The following is an 18,228-nucleotide window of genomic DNA, read 5'->3' on the forward strand; positions in this document are numbered from 1 at the left end:
CTGCCACGTTATTGCTGCCTCATTGGCCTCCAGCTCGCCCACTCGCACCAATAGGAAGGGGAACAGGGGCAGGAGCTGAGGGAGCGGTGACTGGGTGTCTGAGAGACTACAAATCCCAGGGTGCCGCGCGACGGCCCCGTGACCTGCTCTGCCTCTCCAAAGTCTTAATCATCCGGCGTGTTTGGTGGGTGAAACTCTGTGGAAAATCAATGTGCCTGGATACGGGCAGGAGACACTTTGTCATTGTATTGGGCCAGTCAAGCTTTAGAAACCACCAAATTGCGTTTAAGTATGGTAGCTTCCAAAAACTCCGGACAGTTTTAGCCCTTATTTGGAGGATAAACGTTATACAGTGTCTTCTGTTTGTCTTGTCTTACTTCAAAACCCACCCCCTTTATCCCTTAGTCCCTGTCACTTTACTAACCATATTTCTTGTCTAATTCTACTCTGCCTACTACTCTATGATTCAGTGACACCTCACTGCATATTCTGGTTCTTAAATTCTTTTACCTATTTTTCTGAACAGACTACATTTTTGTGTTTGTGTGTGTGAGCAAAGGACTTTGTTGCACTTATTTTGTATACAGTTACTGCATCACTGCTGCTCAACAAGTAATGGTTGCAATAGCTTCACCTTAGCACTGAAATGGCAAATAGGCAACGTGAAGCTTCCTGAGTCTCCATTTTGTTTTCTAGAAACCTTCAGATAGGAAAGGGTCGGTTGTCAGATGCCCCTACAAAAGTATTTCTCCCAGAGCATCACACACACACATATGATGTGGTTCACAAACAGCCGACAATATTCATACGTCAGTGCTGGAAAATTTATACCCCTAGAGGAATAAAAACTACATATTCACATCTTCTAAATTTTGAGCCTATGGTGTCACTAAACATCTTTAAAATTTGTTCTCCAAGATTATAGAAATTCCTGGCCTTCACATCTTAGATTGCAGGCATAGCTCCATTTTCATAGATCAACTATGCAATTTAATCTTCGTTTATGAGGTGCTAACCTGAGTCCTGAGTACGTGGTCATCAGCAATAACTAATGTTCTTTCCTACACTGAGGTCACGGTGGTCAGGCTGTAGATCTTCAAAAGACAGTTCTCCAAACATAAATGATAGTTGCTATTTCCAGTCCTTGCACCTTAATCCAGACAACCTAAATCAGGTGGCGGTTCTTCCAGGTAAAACTGCTTTAGTGGCAAGGATTACCTTCTAAACTACCCCCGTTTATTTTTTTGCCTGCCAAGCCTCTTTTCTCACTCACTAATCTCCCACTGACCCTAGCTACCCAGAAAAATGTTAATCAGAACATATTTGCAAAGTAGCATCAGCACATGAAAAGTTAATGCTTTAACTTTTTGTAAATGGCATAAAACAGCCTTTTTTTCCCTTCCAATTTGAAGGGGAAAAAATGCTCTCATGTGAAGTTTTTCTCCCATGATACTCTTGAACATGTTTTGTGCTTCAACTTGCCTACAGCGAAAATATGAATAAATTTTAGTTATGTCTTCTATCTATATAAATGTGGAGAATTATAAAGATATTACTTCGGAGTGTTTCACAAAGCAGATCTTGACTTCCTGGTGTTCTACTACCTGAGATGTTGACTTCCTGGTGTTCTACTACCTGAGATGAGCAGGGATACAGGAACTAACATGTAAGTGACAATGTCCAAATTCTTCCAGGAATATTTATTTTTAAAGTGGCCCACAAGAGAAGGCAATGTTCAACCCCCAAAAATGAAGCATAAATGCCAAAGTATTAGGCGTCATTTCTGTTCATGGGAGCCTGAATCACAAGATAGTTCTGGCTAGATTCGTAGTTACAAATGAGCCAGGGATGATTAAAAACTAACAGGTGGGCTGAGCAACCAAGCAAACAAACAAGCAAAACTAGCCAAGAAAGGTAAGACATTTTATTTTACATACAAAAAGGGTGCAAACTGAGTCCTTTTCTCCCCAAATTGGGGAAGTAGTATACTTAAAGATCACATTTTGTTTCATGGTGCCCTGGGAAATGGGCTATTTTGGGATAACATATCAAGACCCATTTTCCATTTTTTCCCAAAGAAGGCTACTTCCTCTGCACAAGTCTTTCCTAATGGTGCACGAACCTCTCTTCTGGAGGAACTATTTCAAATACATTTGAAATTGACATTCATGTTAAAAAATACATATGTTCCATTTTCACAGCTGAGCTCTGAGACCAGTGCCAGGGTTTACCAAAACATTACAGGTCTTAAAAAATTTATAAAAACAAACAACCAAAAGGCATTTAACAATAATCAGACACATCCACACATCAAGTAAACTGATTTCCACAGCTGATATATACATTATCTAGTTTTTAAAAATTGCAATCAACACCCCAACATCTTTTTTAAAAGTACAGTGGGCAACGATTATAGAAACAGACAAAATAATAAATTAGAGCACATAATATATCCAATGGGAACTGCTGAATCAACATTATTTTCTATTGGGGGGAAGTTATAATATTTTTGGTTTCATCTATATCTTTTCTGCTGTTATTCTTCTGCTTGACAAATGGGGCTCCCTCCTAGAGTCAGCTTGCTACTGAACTCATCTGAGAGGCTCACCTGTCATTTTTTACTTCCAAGAGTACTCAGGAACCCATGGTTCTGAGTAGCCTGGGTTGAATCTTTACAGAAATGGAATGCACAGATGAGTGTGCACACACACGTGCAGTCACATCCCCACCTGGGAACATACTTCCCCCCAATGAAATGGCTCATCTTTCCTGAGACATTCCTAACAGATTGATAAACCTTCTAAAAAAGGATTGCGGTGCAAGAGCTGGCCTGGGATTTGGACTAGAGCTCATGGAGAGGAACACTGAAAATGTCTTTCACCTGACTGAAGAAGGGGGTGGGGTGTCAGAAGAGTTGTCCAATTGTGCATGTTGCTCCATTTATTACCACAGATAATAATTCTCTGCTCTGAGACCTTGAAGGTGGTGATGGCACTGGAAACGTGATTGTGAGGAGTAAAAGAAGAAAAATAGCAAAAGAAATTCTGTCCACAGAACTGAGGTTTCTTTATAACATCAAGTTTGGTAAATTAAGCTAGAAACATATGGAGGACATGTTCACTTTTTCCTTTGTAAGCTAATCTACAAAAAAATACTCGAGTGGGTTTCCTGGTTGCTTATTGAGGAAATATGTCAACTAGTATTGTCTATTTCCTGGGAACCTACTTACTATTTCAAATACAATGGGGAAACCTATTCTTTTGCACTCAGTCGCCTGCAAAAGAGTTAGGAAATTGTTGATCAAAGATCAAGATTCCTTATTTGTGGCTAAAACACTGCTCAAAACTCTGCAAACCCTCAGAAGGGCCTTGGTTTTCTCTTACTCAGACTCCTGTCCCCCACCCCCATAATAAATAAAAAGTAATCCCATTTGATTCCTAACAACCATGATAGGGAAGACTGGGAGTTACTGGTCTTGAGCCTCTAGATGGGACTTTCCTGAAGTTCTGGAAAGTTTGCCAAAGTAAGTATCCCAGGGACAAATGCCTATTGCCCGTATGACCATCCAGGTGGTGTGCCCAGATACCTTGGTTCCCTGGGGGTTTCTGGAATTCACCTGCCATACCTTGGCAATGATGAGGATGGTGGCTGGCAGTGGCATGGCAAAGGCAATGTTTGCTGTATGATGCTGGAAGCTCCCCATCTGAGAAACTCTAGTCCTAACTTGGCTTTAACATGGGAGAAACTGTTGCCAGGCAACTCACTGGGAATGGAAAGCTGGTTTAAATATGAAAATGGAAGAGGTGGCTGGGACACAGGAAGAAAAAAGATCAAGTTCCTTTGAGACGATGCTTTCTAGGCTGCCATGGAAGTACTTATTTTTTGCAGGCCATGCTTGCTCAGTGGGACAGGGAACACCATATATCTTATATAAAAAAAAAAATTAAGGCTATAATCTTTAGTAACCATTTTAACATAACATTACCAATGTATTTCTGGCATTAAACGTGGTTACTAACATTGAAAATCAACACTAAATATGCACTACCAGTTTACATTTCCACTGAACTAAGTGGGAAGTTACTTTAGAGGCAATAGTATACTCTTCTGGCTAATGGGAGGGACCGTTTCTATGAACTTCAAATTCACTGAGAATAAATAGGCAATCACCACTTTTAATGGATACCTCAGAATCTGTCTCCTGTAACCTCTACATTCCAAAGTAAAATGGATCTATAACTGAGGGCCAACCTAGACACTTGACTTGTACCTTCCTAGACCCTGTTTACTCCTAGATAGACTCAAAAAGCAGGAGAATATTAATTAAGGCAGTCATGAATGTTCACTGGTTATTGGGACATTCTGCCCACTCTTGAGGAGCAGGCTGGGGTGAAAACTCTGGTTGGCACTGCTAAGGTGTAAAGCAATTGATCAACCCTTCCAAGATTAAACTGCAGATAAAAATCACACTCTAGTCATAAGGGGAGGACCCTTAATGCCTTGGATGGAATTCTAGCCTCCTGCCTGAATTGGCTCAGGATGCAATGCTTGACGTTCTGCAGGGCTTGAGAACTCCTAGTAGTATAACAGTAAGGTTTTGTTTTTTGTTTTTTAATGAGCAGATGCTGGGTTAGCTCTAAGGACAAACAATTGCATCAATCCCAAAGCAAAAAGATCCTGAGACATGGGCTGTAAAATGGAGAAAGCTAGAAAACTAGAGCACAACAATGGTAGGGGTTGGGATGGTGTGGTAACCCCAAGGATCTGGCTGAGGCATATTAGCTAAGCAACTAACTGTAGGAACGGGGCTGAGGGAGGGAGCCCTGATGTGTGTGCTGGTGGAGATGGAACTGATGATCAAATTGCTTTTGGGGTAACCAGTTGTTCTTTTTTTAAAGGATGATCACGACAGAATCTCCTATGGGTCTGGAAATTCTTTGGAGTGCCCATGGCCCTGGCAGAATCACCATTCCTAGCAGGCTAAAGAGACCTGGGGCTCTTCACCTTTCTTATGAAATCAAATATCTTCTAAGAGATTTGTGGGAAGTGGAGGGTGAGAACAATGCATTAGGAAGGACTCCCTGCCACAAGCCACAACTTAGGTCCATCTCCTCAGAAGCTAATCTTTTTAAAACTTTCAAGACAAAATACAAAAACCAAACCAAACCAAACCAAACCAAACAAAACAAACAAAAAACAACGCACACCAGCTATAAGAGGACTTTTCCCACTGCCAAGCTGGTCACTGCCTTTGCTTTTTTGTGGGGGCGGGGAGAGGCACTTAGTGGAATATGGAGTACCAGGACACTCCAGACTTTGCCACTGTTTCCCCTTGCCTTCACTTGAGGCAAAGCTTTATCTATACAGGATGAGGAAGCTGAAGTTTATATACAGGATGATAAAAGAGTTGCCCAAATGCCGATTGAGAAACTATGTAAATTTCAGTGATGGGGCCTTAACCATTAGGTAATTGCAAGGATGCAAACACCAATATTCAAAGTCTTTGTAGGGAAGGGGTGTGACATTGAGTTTCCCTGCCTCTGTTTTGTATACAGGAAATTTTCTTTCAAAGAAAAGAAAGATTATAATCATCACATAAGCTAAGCAGATTTGAAGGCTGTGAAGGGATATTCCCTAGCTAAGGCCCAATGGAACAGGTGAAGTCCAATAACTCTTTCCCATACTAATGGTGTTTTTCCTGTTCCATATAAGGTATGTCAAAGGACCTGTCAGAAAATACCAACTACTGCAAAGTATTCCCAAACCCTCCAGTATAATAGATAGTCCTATACCTCAAGCCAGAGGCAAATATTCTGAGCTCCAAAAACTACCGACTAAATCACTAGCCAGTGTCTTCCATGGTTAGCTTCTCCTAGCTTCACTGAAATGCGGGAATGGGAAGGGCAAAGGGGAGTACTGGCTTGCTCTTTCTTCTGCCAGATGTAAATTATCCTGTGTCCTGAATCACATCTGGAATGAGGATTCACTGTTTGAACAATCCACTGAATACAAATGAAAATCAAACCTGAGAAGAGAAACTCCACACATTGATTTTTCAAGCAGTGAAGGAGAAACCGCGACAATTCCCAGTAGTAGGTCATGCTGTGAATATACTGTGGTAGGAGCAGAAGGGGTACTAGGGAGAGAATGGCCATTTTACCTGGAAGAAGCCTCTCGTCTGATGGAGAATAATTTCAGGCCTCTCATTTCAGTCTCCTCCCTGGAATCTTCTGGAACCAACCAATCTTACCGTTTTGTTTATTGCACCTCCACATATGCAGTCCTAATCCTGCCATTATGTACCTACTGGGAGATTTTCATGGGCTTGGTTTCTGATAAGGCAGGCCAGCCTAAATACTATAATTAAGCTTCTGGGCCACACCCTGAGGTTTTTCTGGCAGTTGAAAGGCAGGCTCACTTTTCTCCTCTTCTTTGTCCACAAGTGACAATATGGTGGTAGCTGTTTCATCACTAATTTTGTCCCCCAAGTCACAGAGAAGTCACATGGTCATCTACTGGGAGTCTTCTGGCAGTAGAGGACACAGGTATTTCTGACTTTTTAAATGAAGCATCTGATTCTCTGGGATGGGCTGTCTCATGGTCATGGTCTGTTCAGCTTAGCTCATCCCATGTGCTTGAAAGCTAGGTTTTCTCAATTGCAGGGTAATTAGGTCATGAGGCTCTGGGAGGGACAGTCTTCGGCAGCTGAGAAGACAAATGAAAATTCAAGTATGTTTCCTTGCCAACCTGAGTGCAATGGCTCAGAATGACATAGGGTTTGGCTGCTTCTCTTCTGGGTACTGCAAATCAAAAATTTTCCATTGAGAATGTCATCTGGACCTATGCTCCTTCTGAATGGCTCTCTTGGCCCCATTACCCTCAAAACAGAAAAGTAAAACCCCAATATAACCAGACACAATATGCATCTGCCATGTTTTTTTTGTTTAAAAAATAAGTGCAAAAAAATTGGATTTTTTTTCCATTGCTCAGAACAATTTGCATTGTCCTACTACCATCTAGAGAACACTAAGTATGCCAATACATGGTGACAGTAGACTGCAGATTTCTCACAGCTTGTGTCCTACAGTGTAACCTCATGGGAGGGAGGAAAGGAGGAAAGAACCTGCACCCCATGGCCAGTTGGGGATAGAGGCTGCACAGGCACAGAGGAAGAGGAAATCATACCGCAAGACACACTTGGTAGGATGGAGAAGGTTCTTCTCCAACCCAGTTCTGCCATCTTCCTCCTAACTTCTTGGCCACACCCCCAACCTCTTGAACTTCTTCAGCAGACAAAGCCTTTGTTCACTAGCTTTTATCCTGCAGAGTGGTGAGGTGGGGCAAGAACCAGGAGTAAACTAAAGGAAAGGAAGAGAATGGGTAGTCCTTGAGTTTCTGTGAATGACACCTTCACTGTAAACATTGGGAAGGAGAGTCAACCAGGCAGCCCCAAGGGCAAGTGTTGGAGGAGCAGCAGCTCTGGGACCTGCTCAGAGCCCTAGGTAGGCAAGAGCAGCCAATGACCCACTGGATCCTGGTTGCCAGCACTGGCTCTTTCTGGGGCATCTGTTTTCTTCTTTTTGGTTTAGATCTCACCCTGCCCCAAAAGAGGAGTCCCTTCCAATGAGAAATGGCAGGAGCTGCAGGTGCAATTGAGTCAGAGTCCCCAGAGCCCGAGGACTTCTAGGAGGCACTGGTCACTTGTGGCGCTGAGCAGTCTTCTTTCTTTTCCTCTTAAAGAAACAGCAGCACCTGGAGCACAAGGAACATTACAAGTCAGTGTGGGAAGGACTGCGGCTTCCAGAAGATCTCTGCCTGCTTCTGCTTACTGTAGGGGGTGGAATTCCAGCCCCCCCTCACCCCCCACCCACAGGGCCACCCACCATCTACGGTGTGCATACCAGAGGCAGTTGGCAATATTTGCCAAGAAAGCCAAGAGAAATCACTGCTTCATTTCAATATGCTATTTAGCCTAATTACCAAATGCTGCAAGCTAGGCAGGACCGTAACAGGCATTTCTGGAAGAAAGATGAAGACTTATTTCCTTCTCTAATATCCAACTCAAGTGCTTCATCTTTATTTAGAAACATGGCTAGAGATCCTCGGGCTGTAGAAGAACGGCCTACATTGTTTGCCCTTTGATAAGGAGGGTAAAATTATTTAACACCCATGGCCAGCGAGCAGGGAGGCTAAACTAAGGCAAGCAAATCCCAGAGAAAGCATGATGTCTGGAACTGTGGGAGGATCTCACTATACTACCAATGAAAGATTAAGGAGCCCTTCTTCCCCCATTACCTGCACTACCTGGCATAGGCAGAAGCCCTGACTCCAACAGGAATTGGGATCTCCTGCCTGAAATCAGTACAGTCCATTTGTCATTTGGAAGGGGTCAATACCAAGGCCCAGGAGCTGATTATCAGGGGTTTCTCTTATGCAGGGAACTACTCAACTTAGCTTCCTGAGGCTGTTGCCGCATGCCAGACTGGGTTTAAGAATGGGCCATGTTTAGGGTGGACACTGGGGCCTGCTCCCTCCATGAGCCTTCCAGTGTTGTTTCCTGGGGAATAGGAGCCACAATTCTAGCATATCCCTTGGCCTGAGTACCATCCCCTCCTCACTTCTGTCTTTGGAACAGGAGGCATTGCTCTTGCTCTGGCAGTGATAAATCCAGAAGGGGGTGAGGAGGGAATGGCATGGTTGGTGTGAAAGATGTGTGTCCTTTCCAGGAAGCTGACACATGGGAAATGAGAATGTGAGGGACAAAAGATGGCCAATGAGTCAAAGATGTTAGATGATGGATGGGGAGTAAAACTGAAGTATAACTCAGACTTGCTAGATTCCTGAAAGTAAAACTTAAGTGAAAAAACTACCTTTGGGTCCCTTAGGTTCATCCACCAGGTTTAATGCCAGGAAGATTCATATGAAAATGAAGAACTGCTGCTTACATTCCATTTCCCTAAGTTCTCCACTGCAGCTAGGATTCCCTTTTTAGTCAGGTATTTTGGAATTCCTACACCTAATGGACTAGTTATTAAAAACTCACATAAAGTTTCTTAGAATGCAGAAATAGAAATTTACAAATAAGGATGGGCTTTAACCATATTTAAAAGAATGAAATGTGGATATTTTTGAAATAGGAGCTTAAGAGGGTCTTACAGAAGATTTTCTCTAAAAGTTTCAATGGCATTTGTGATGTACTTTTTTGAATTAGAGAAGCTGTTACTTTATAGGAAAATCATGCATCAAATACAGGTTTCCTATAAACCACCATATAATTAATACCTTACACTGGTATGCCACATTTGTTATAATTGATGAAAGAATTTTTATAATTGTACTATTAACAATAGATTAAGTTAGGGTGCATTTTTTGTGTAGTGCATTTCCATGGATTTTTTAAACGTTTATTCTACTAGCATATATACAACCTAAAGTTTTACCTTTTGACCACAAATACATAATTCAAATGTATAATTTAGTAGCCTTGACAATTATGTTGACAACCATCATCCATTACCAAAACTTGTGCTGAGAGAGTATTTACATTTTAAACCTTAATTCTGTTTTATTCTCCACTCCCAAACTACCTCCTAGTAACCTATATTTTAGACTCTGACTCAATGAATCTGGTTGATCTAATTATTTCATATCAGTGAGCTCAAACAACATTCGTCCTTTTGTGTCTGGCTTATTTCACTCAACACATCTTCAAGGTCCATCTATATTGTCACATGTATCAGGACTTCATTCCTTTTTATGACTTACATTCCATTGTGTGTATAAAACATTTTGTTTCTCCACTCACTGGTTAATGGTCACGGGTTGCTTCCAACTTTTGGCAATTGTAAATAATGCCACTATGAACATCAGTGTGTAAAAATCTGTTCAATGACCCCCTATTTTAAATTACTCTGAATATATGCCTAGATGTGGGATTGCCAGGTCATATACTAATTGTATATTTAACTCTCTGATGAACTGCCAAGCTGACTTCTACAGCAGCTACACCATTGTACAGCCATCAACAATGAATGTGTGTTCCTATTTCTCCACAACCTCTCCAAAACTTACAATTTTCTGTTTTAAGAGTAGCCACTTTAGCAGGTGTGCAATGGTATCTTATTGTAGTTTTGATTTGCATTCCCCTAAAGGTTAATGATGTTGAACATTCATCCTTTCATGTGCTTTCTGGCCATCTGTACATATTCTTTGGAGAAATATGTATTCAGGTCTTTTGCCCATTTGTAAACTGGATTGTTTATCTTTTTGTTGTTGAGTTAAAGATTTCTTTATATACTCTGGATATTAAACCCTTACCAGATATGTGGTTTCCAAATATCTTCTCCAGTTGTGTAGACTGTCCTTTAAGTTTCATGATAAGGTTCTCTGATGTGCAAAATTTTAAATTTTGATGAGGTCCCATTTATCTGTTTTTTCTTTTGTAAGCTTGTGCTTTGAGTATAAAATCTAAGAAACCATTGCCTAACAAAAGGTCCTTAAGATGCTTCCTTAATGTTTACTTCCCAGAGTTTTACTATTCTGGCTCTAATATTTAGATCTTTGATCCATTTTGAGTTGATTTTTGTATATGGTGTGAGGTAGGATACACCCTCATTCTTTTGCAAAAGGAGATCCAAATTTCACACCACAATCTGTTGAAGAGGCTATTCTTTCTCATTCGGGTAGTCTTTGTCCCTGTGTAAAAAAATCAGTCGGCCATTTAGGCATGATAATTCCATTCCTCAGCCTCATGGTGTGTTCCTCATTGACTTGGGGTGGCCAAGACAGTCATCATCCTGGATCCCTTGAGATTGAGCAGGGAGCGGAGATAAAGAGGGATTGGAGTCTTGTGTTAGTTGAATAATTTATGACTTTGCAAGTGCAATCCATGCTCCTTGATTATATCTTAACTCAAATAAACATATAATATATAATGTACACTGTTTCAGAAGCTATGAAGGGCAATTTTAGAATAACTGGAAAAATTTTAAAATGGAGTATATAGTCAATACTCAACGGTAAGAGACTGGAAGCTTTCCCTCAAAAACCAGAAACAAGACAATGATGCCTAATGTCACCACGGTCATTTAACATCGTTCTAGCCAGAAGTAATTAGGGAAGAAAAAGAAATAAAAGGCATCCAAATTGGAAACTATAGGTAGATGATGGCATATAGTTGGGTCATGCTTTTTTCCATTCTTTCAACTGGAGAATTTAATCCATTTAACATTTTGTGATATATTACTGAGTGTGAATATAGCCTTAAAGTGTCATGTGTATTTGGAGAGTGGATCCATTCTTTTAAGTAATGACCAACATTTCTGACTGTATAAACAATTCTCAATGGAATTCCTGTGGAAGGATTCATGAACAAATAGTCTTTTTCTAGACACATGCTTTAGAAAATGGACATTTCCAAGTTAAATATCCTTAAGTGAATATTAAACAAGGCAAATTAAATCTCCTGGGGGTACTAACATTTTAGTGGACGTACCTGCTCCTGACTAGTCATGACTTTCAGAGAGATCACTAACATTTAAATCAATTTCTGTTATTCTTTCTGGATAATGTTAAGATGATGACTTTGTGTTTTTAAATAAGAGCAATCAAAAAAGTCTAAACAATAAAAATATTGTTTAGGTGCATTTCAACATATAAAATGACTTCTCTTCACCTCTCCTGATACAAGCTGTAAGAATTAACATGTGCTTACAAGGATATCATAACTTGATGTGTAAGGCTCAATTTACATGCCATGGGGAGAATGTGAACTGTAGTTCACAAAAGCTGGACTATTTTACATTTAGAGCCCTAGATTAATTTTTTTCTAGTTACTGAAGTTAAAGGTTTTGCAGCAGTAGAAACTTTTAACAAAAATCCTCCCCTTGAGGAAGCAGTCCCTGCTGTTCCACTCTTTGGCTTTCGTGGGACTCCAGCAACGAGACCTATTATACTGTGCCAGATCTAGACCAAGCCCAAACTAACTTCATACAGCTGGCCTACTCTCAGGAAAGAATGAAGGAAGATGATAAAACCCTTTGTATCATAGGTTTCCTTCTAGTTGATTCTTCTGTTTGGATAACCTGATGTTTTGAACATTGTAGAGTCAAAATTAATACAGTCTCCCTACGCACAGGCCACCAAATATTCTTCCCCGGATCTGTGGGCAACTACCTTTTTCACACTCCCCTCTCATTATGTCCTGACTGTTCCCTATTTAGTATTACCTTGCTATGTTCTCCTGTTTTGTCATAGTTGTACATTCTCCCTTTGCTCTACTGCCTAGCTCAAGTTCCACATATCTGTGAAGTCTTCTTTGACCTATTCCTGCCCTCCGTGACCTCTCACACCCTTAGCCCCTTGAGGACAATAAGTTGAGTGTCTTGGAAAAGTACTTGTCTTTTTATGTGCGTATGTATGTCTTATTTCTCCAGCTAGATGGTTCCTAAGCTCTTTGGGGCAGGGCCTAGCCTTGGGAACTGCTACAGTATAGAGCACAGAGTAGAGGGTGGAGGAGTACAGAACAGATCTTTAAGTATTTGATGACTAATTCAGAGTCAGGTAACTGACACCTCACCGTAAAAAGCTGGACTCTGATAATGTCAGATTATACAGACACATGTCTGCTAAATGAATAGGCCACATGTACTCCTGATGTCTTATGGCTACAAAGTCTTATCTCCATAAAGTCCACTTTTTTTTTTTTAATTTTTAAAAATAGTTTATTTTTTAAAACCATTAAGGCAGAACTGTACCCTGAAATTAACTCTTTACATTCATCAGTCTTACAGTAGGACATTCCAAACACAGAAGTTCTCATAAATCCAAGATGATTCAATACATATGATCAGCTCAATCTCCTAGTGGGAAAAGTGAATAAGACCCAAGATTTTTTTTTAATTAAAAATTTTTAAAGTTTATTATTATTTTATTACTTCATAGCCATTGTCTCATAATCTTGGAACCACTCCATCAGGTCATTACACTTTTGCCTGTGCACCTCGTTTCCTGAGGTCCTGGACACCCCACCATGAGCAGCGAGAGGACCTGCCCCTACCTGGTCGTTGAAAATAAAGACTTCGTTCTCTAAGGCACCAAGAAACAGAAAGAATGAACACGTCCAGAGCCTGAGCTCAGGCCTCGCTTTGGGAACCCAAACTGTTCTTACAAGGGTTAAAGCCCACTTTTTATCTTCACTACAATCCTATCCCTAAGGAAACCTCTCTAGCAACTTGGCTTAGACAGTCAAGGTTCAGAAACTGGTGTCCAACCCAGTCACCAAAACTAAGTAGAAACAAGGTAGTCATAGAATCCAGCAAGCTGTAATCACCGTAAAAAGCTGTAATCACCGTAAAGAATTTGATCCTGGAGGGGTAAGGGGTATGGTAGGTATAATCTCTTTTTTTTTCTTTCCTATGTTCATTTTATTTCTTTGTCTATTGTCTTTTTGTTTCTTTTTCTGAATTAATGCAAATGTTCTAAGAAATGATGAATATGCAACTAAGTGATGATATTGTGAATTACTGATTATATATATTGATGTTTTATTTGGTTTCTTAATTTTTTAATTAATAAATAAATTAAAAAAAAAATTTGATCCTGCACATGCAGACATTGTGGGAAAAGTACAATTCCAGACTGCAACAGGCCAAGAAGCGCCGAAGCAGCTGCAAAGGCACAGGCAATAGCCAGGAAAAGAGCTGAGGAGAGTCCCCTGTCTTGTAGCAAGAATGTTTCTCACTACATACGGATTCTTTCGTGCTCCCCCTTCCACATACCCCATGCACTTTCCAAGAATGCATTCAAGGAACGTTTTCCAAAAACGCAAAAGACATGGTTCAACATCTCATTAGCTGAGTTAGCCCTTTGGCCCACTGGTCCTTCTTACAAGGAAAAAAGACAATAAACAAAAAACAAACAATAACAACAACAACAACAAAACCCCACAACATCATCAACAACAACAAAATGTCCATCTCTCCTCCAAGAAGGAGCTCTCTCTTTTTAAGAGACACAGTTTACAGATATGGAGGAACCAGCTCAATCCAAAAGAAAAATCAGTTTTTCTAAAGCAGCTGATTTCCAGGTTAGAGACCAAACTGCATAATGTGAGATTATCTGGCAATAGCACTGTTCTTGGAGTTGTAAGGAATAATCTAAACAACTGATAAAGTAACCTTGTCCTCCTACATTTGTACTTCTCCTTTTGATAATATCTATCATATTAATTTGGGACAAAATTCATTCAGCTAAAAATAAAGATAAATTTTGAGGTAGGATGTTGTTTTGGTAGGAGGAGGCAGGGATGAGGTGAGTTTGAAAGGAAAGAAGGAACAGATTAACTCCTGGGTATAGCCTACCCCACCCCCATCTTGTGGATCTAGTTCCCCAGTACTGGGTGATTATGGCACAAGGTGGCATATGGAAGCCACTCAGTGTTCCTAAAGCATTTTGTTTGACCTTGCCAATCCCAGCCTAGTCTGGTCCACTCCCCTTGCATGTGGACTGGAGAGAGGGACTCACCACAGGTTGAGCATTTTCAGGCAGCTACAGAGTATGGAAAGAGAAAAACACAGAAAGGAAGAGAGAGAAAGAGAAAGATATTAGTTCACAGAGGTGAGATGGAAGCGACTCCCTGTGAGCCATGCAAACATGCAGTATGTGTCTGTGTTTAGTTTCTTCCTTGGCCAAGGTGGAATGAGTAGACCCAGGCAAACTGATCCCCACTCTAAAGTGGGGAGGAGGGGAGCAGAAGCCTGACAGAAGCATCAAGGTGGGAACCGGATCTCAGTGAGTGGTAAGGCAAAACAGACAGAGTTGGTGAGAGCCCAAGATGGGCTTTCCTGAGGAACCTGCAGGAAGGTAGTAGGGGAAATTCAAATGACCCTGCCTATGAGAACCTAACCAAGCACAAACGCCATGCCATTTTGGCTCCCACCCAAAGTTTTACTATACACTGTTAAGCTAACTTTCTAATTATTCTGAGGGATAGAGAAGTCCTTAGACATTCTATAGGGCCACCATGCACCTGGTTGATAGCTCTTCTTCTACAAGGGGAAAAAGGCTTAGGACTTACTCATTTTATTTAATTAGGAGATTGATTTAACCAGAGGGAGGAGGGTTGTTGCTCTGGATTAAGTATAACTGTCAGAGAAATGCCTAAACCCATTCTTGTTAATCCTCTGGAGAAATGAGGTCCACATTTGCTAAGCTATAGTTAGTCAGTAGATAATAAAATCAACCAAAAAGTTCCTTGCTCTTCCCACCACCTTTCTAACCATACTTAAACAAGTACATGTGTCTTGCAGCTACAGAAAAAAGGAAGGCAAAATGTTCATTGTGTACATAGAACAAACAACCAAAACCCTGCTATTTCTTTCCTCCTTAGCACAAAATAAGTCAGGTAAATAGCCCAAAATCAAAAGTTTGGAAGTGAAGTCCCTGAGCTAAGTTTCAATAAAGGAAACAGCTCCCTTTTACCCATAAGCAGGCTGTATGGACAAATGGCATCACAGCTGTGTGCACTGAGGAGCTGTTTGAGACATCTTGTGCCTCTCTAGCTGTGACTTCTTCCCATGAAAAAGATTAAGGAGGTGCATACATGCCTACCTCCTCCCCATCTTCCTATATACACAGAAGGTCAAGAAGAATAACACATGACTGTGCCTTTACAGTTCCCTGGGCAAGATGGGTTGGTAGCTCATGAAAGTATTAGGGGAGTCAGCACACAAAATGTCCTAAGCCATGAGCTTTTGGGTAACATTGTGTCAAATACACTTGCTCTCTTGTGTTTTCCCCACTTTTCAGAAGGCCCAAAACTGGAGCCAGTGATAAAAAAGATAAAGCAGCCCTTCTTGTTAAATGGGAAGAGTTCAAATTCTCTTTTTACCCTAGGACTTATATCAGAACAAAATATACTAGATTGAAAGCTCTCTGTATGAACGAACCCTATCTTACATGCAGGACATAAACACCACACTCATACACAATTAGAGTACACATTTACCAAAATGATATGAGATGAATGGATTCAAAAGATAAACCTGTCTAGGGCATATTGTAAGACTAAAGCCCATGCAATTTTTTTTGCATGGGCAGGCACCGGGAACTGAACCCTGGTCTCCGGCATGGCAGGTGAGAACTCTGCCTGCTGAGCCACTGCGGCCCACCTGCCCATTTAAATTTGTATTCAAAGTATACTTTTAAATCCAGAGCTAAACTTCTAGGTGAACTGAGATAGGGATGGGATGAAAATGGGTACAGATATTGTTCATGCCCAATGTCTGGATGCTATTCCATCTAGTGCAGTGGCTTCCAACCTTGGCTATACTTAGAATCACCTGAACCTTAAAAACTCTGAAAGCTTAGGACACATCCCAGGCAAATTAAATCAGAATCTCTGGGACCAGGCAACTCCAAAGTGCAACCAGAGCTTGGAATGCTAGATGGTGGAAGTATCATATTGTTTATTTGGGAGAATATAGTTTTATCATGGAAACTGAAGAACTGAATACCATTAAGAACTCCAGAGTCCCTGAGAATAGGGAGCATGTTTTCTCACAAAACAATGGTCCCTTCTGGCATAAAACCTTCCTCTGCTCTCTCTCCTTATGTCATCAGTGCCTTATATAAACCAGGAGAGGAGAATCTGAAGCCACCTACAGTTGACAGGGACGCAACAGAAGAAAGTTAACAGTCAATCTTATTTCCTTTATATCTACTGGGTAGGGATCTTTAAGCCCTTATTTTCCAATAAAAGGATCTTTTGAACGCAAAGTGAACTTACCAAATAAATGTACAAGAGAGCAGAGAACTGGGTAGGGCAGATAAGCACAGAAGAATGCATGTCTTAGCTGGCCTCTCACCCAAACAAGAAGGCAGGTCTTGACTGGTATTACACTTAGAGGTGTAAACTTGTTCTGGCTTGTCTATAAGGGTATTTGGGGGCTCAACAGATCACTTAGGGCACAATATATAGATATACTGTCTGCTTCAGAAAACACAAGACTGGGATATCCTGAATATTTTAAAGGGGATTGCAAGAAAGGTCATCCATCCAATACTGGTAGTATTTATTGACTTATGAAGGACCACTGCTCTACATGATATCTTCTTGGAGTTTGAATCTGGTTCTGAAGTTGGGAAAGGGGTAAAAAGGGAAATAAGTGATAGAAATGCTGTTTTTGCAGCATATTCGCCAATTATTTCACTGTCCACCCTAGGTTCTAAGGGTTTAAACACAGACCATGAAGACAGCACCAAGAGATAGGTGGTTGGTGGTATGGGCAGGGCAAGATATACACATGCAAGAGAAGCAGAAAAGGGAATGAAATGAGGGTAACTTCCTCGTCTTCCTGGGATGAATACAACTTCCCTTCCTTCCAAAGACTTTTTACTTAGAAGTGCAGGGATTATTTTTCTTGCCTGACTTAAATAAGTCTCCCCAAATGCCGAATCATTGAGAGAAAACAAAATGGTATTGAAACCCTTGATCTAGGACTATACACCCAGAGTTGTTACCTGAAAACCAGAAATTGAATGCTGTTTTAAGCAGATTTTTCTCTGTATACCACAAAGAACAGGAAGCTCCAGGGCTCCAAGAGGGTCATGACTACTATCTGCTTATGACATGATTCTTCTAGATGATTGCCTTTTGTCCATGTGAACTAGAAAAATATGACAGTTTTCCCAGAATTCACAGCTAAAGAAGGGCAGCAGCAGCCTTAAGGTACCATGCAAACAAAAAAAAAAGCTCAAAGGAAGAAAGCTGCAGACACAAGCATAAGGAATTCAGTCTGAGATGGGCAGTGCAGAGAGGAAGAGACAGAGAATAGAGTTTTTCAATCCATGACTCAAGAACCCCCTTGAAAGATGAACGTACTTAGCTTCCTCCACTACCTCCACCTCAGCATGAGCTGTGATTGGTGCATTGGAGTGGGCTCCTGTGGGATCATCGACATTCAGCTCTCCATTGGTTGAGCTAACCACCTGAAACAGAAAGACAGAGTGTGACAGGTACCATGACAACAGGAGCCTCCTGCCAGAGATTAAGAGAGAACTCACCTCTAGCTTAGTACCTAAACAGCCAGTTTCTAGAAGGTTTGTTTTCCTGTGGTGAGGAACCAGCTGTCCTAATGTAGAGAAGGTATATTAGATCAAGGTTCCCAGACCCATAACACATGAACATTAAATTCATTGATGTAATTATGGAATAATAGTAACTTCTAT

The 18,228-nt window shown here is 40.9% G+C and overlaps 1 protein-coding gene across 9 annotated transcripts in view; it reads right to left on the reverse strand.

The window, feature by feature from the left end:
* Positions 1 to 1,909: 1,909 nt before the first annotated feature.
* The window catches only part of CSNK1G1 (casein kinase 1 gamma 1), a 214,947-nt gene continuing 198,628 nt past the window's right edge, over positions 1,910 to 18,228 (reverse strand). For 7 of the 9 annotated variants that reach the window (XM_077128193.1, XM_077128195.1, XM_077128191.1 and 4 more), the window contains one exon: positions 7,771 to 17,988. In XM_077128193.1, coding sequence (XP_076984308.1) covers positions 17,791 to 17,988 — 198 coding nt within the window. In that variant the 3' untranslated portion in view covers positions 7,771 to 17,790. The other 2 variants (XM_077128196.1, XM_077128201.1) reach the window with 2 other exon arrangements.

This window comes from Tamandua tetradactyla, chromosome 14 (genome assembly GCF_023851605.1).
Source record: "Tamandua tetradactyla isolate mTamTet1 chromosome 14, mTamTet1.pri, whole genome shotgun sequence".
NCBI classification, from domain to species: domain Eukaryota; kingdom Metazoa; phylum Chordata; class Mammalia; order Pilosa; family Myrmecophagidae; genus Tamandua; species Tamandua tetradactyla.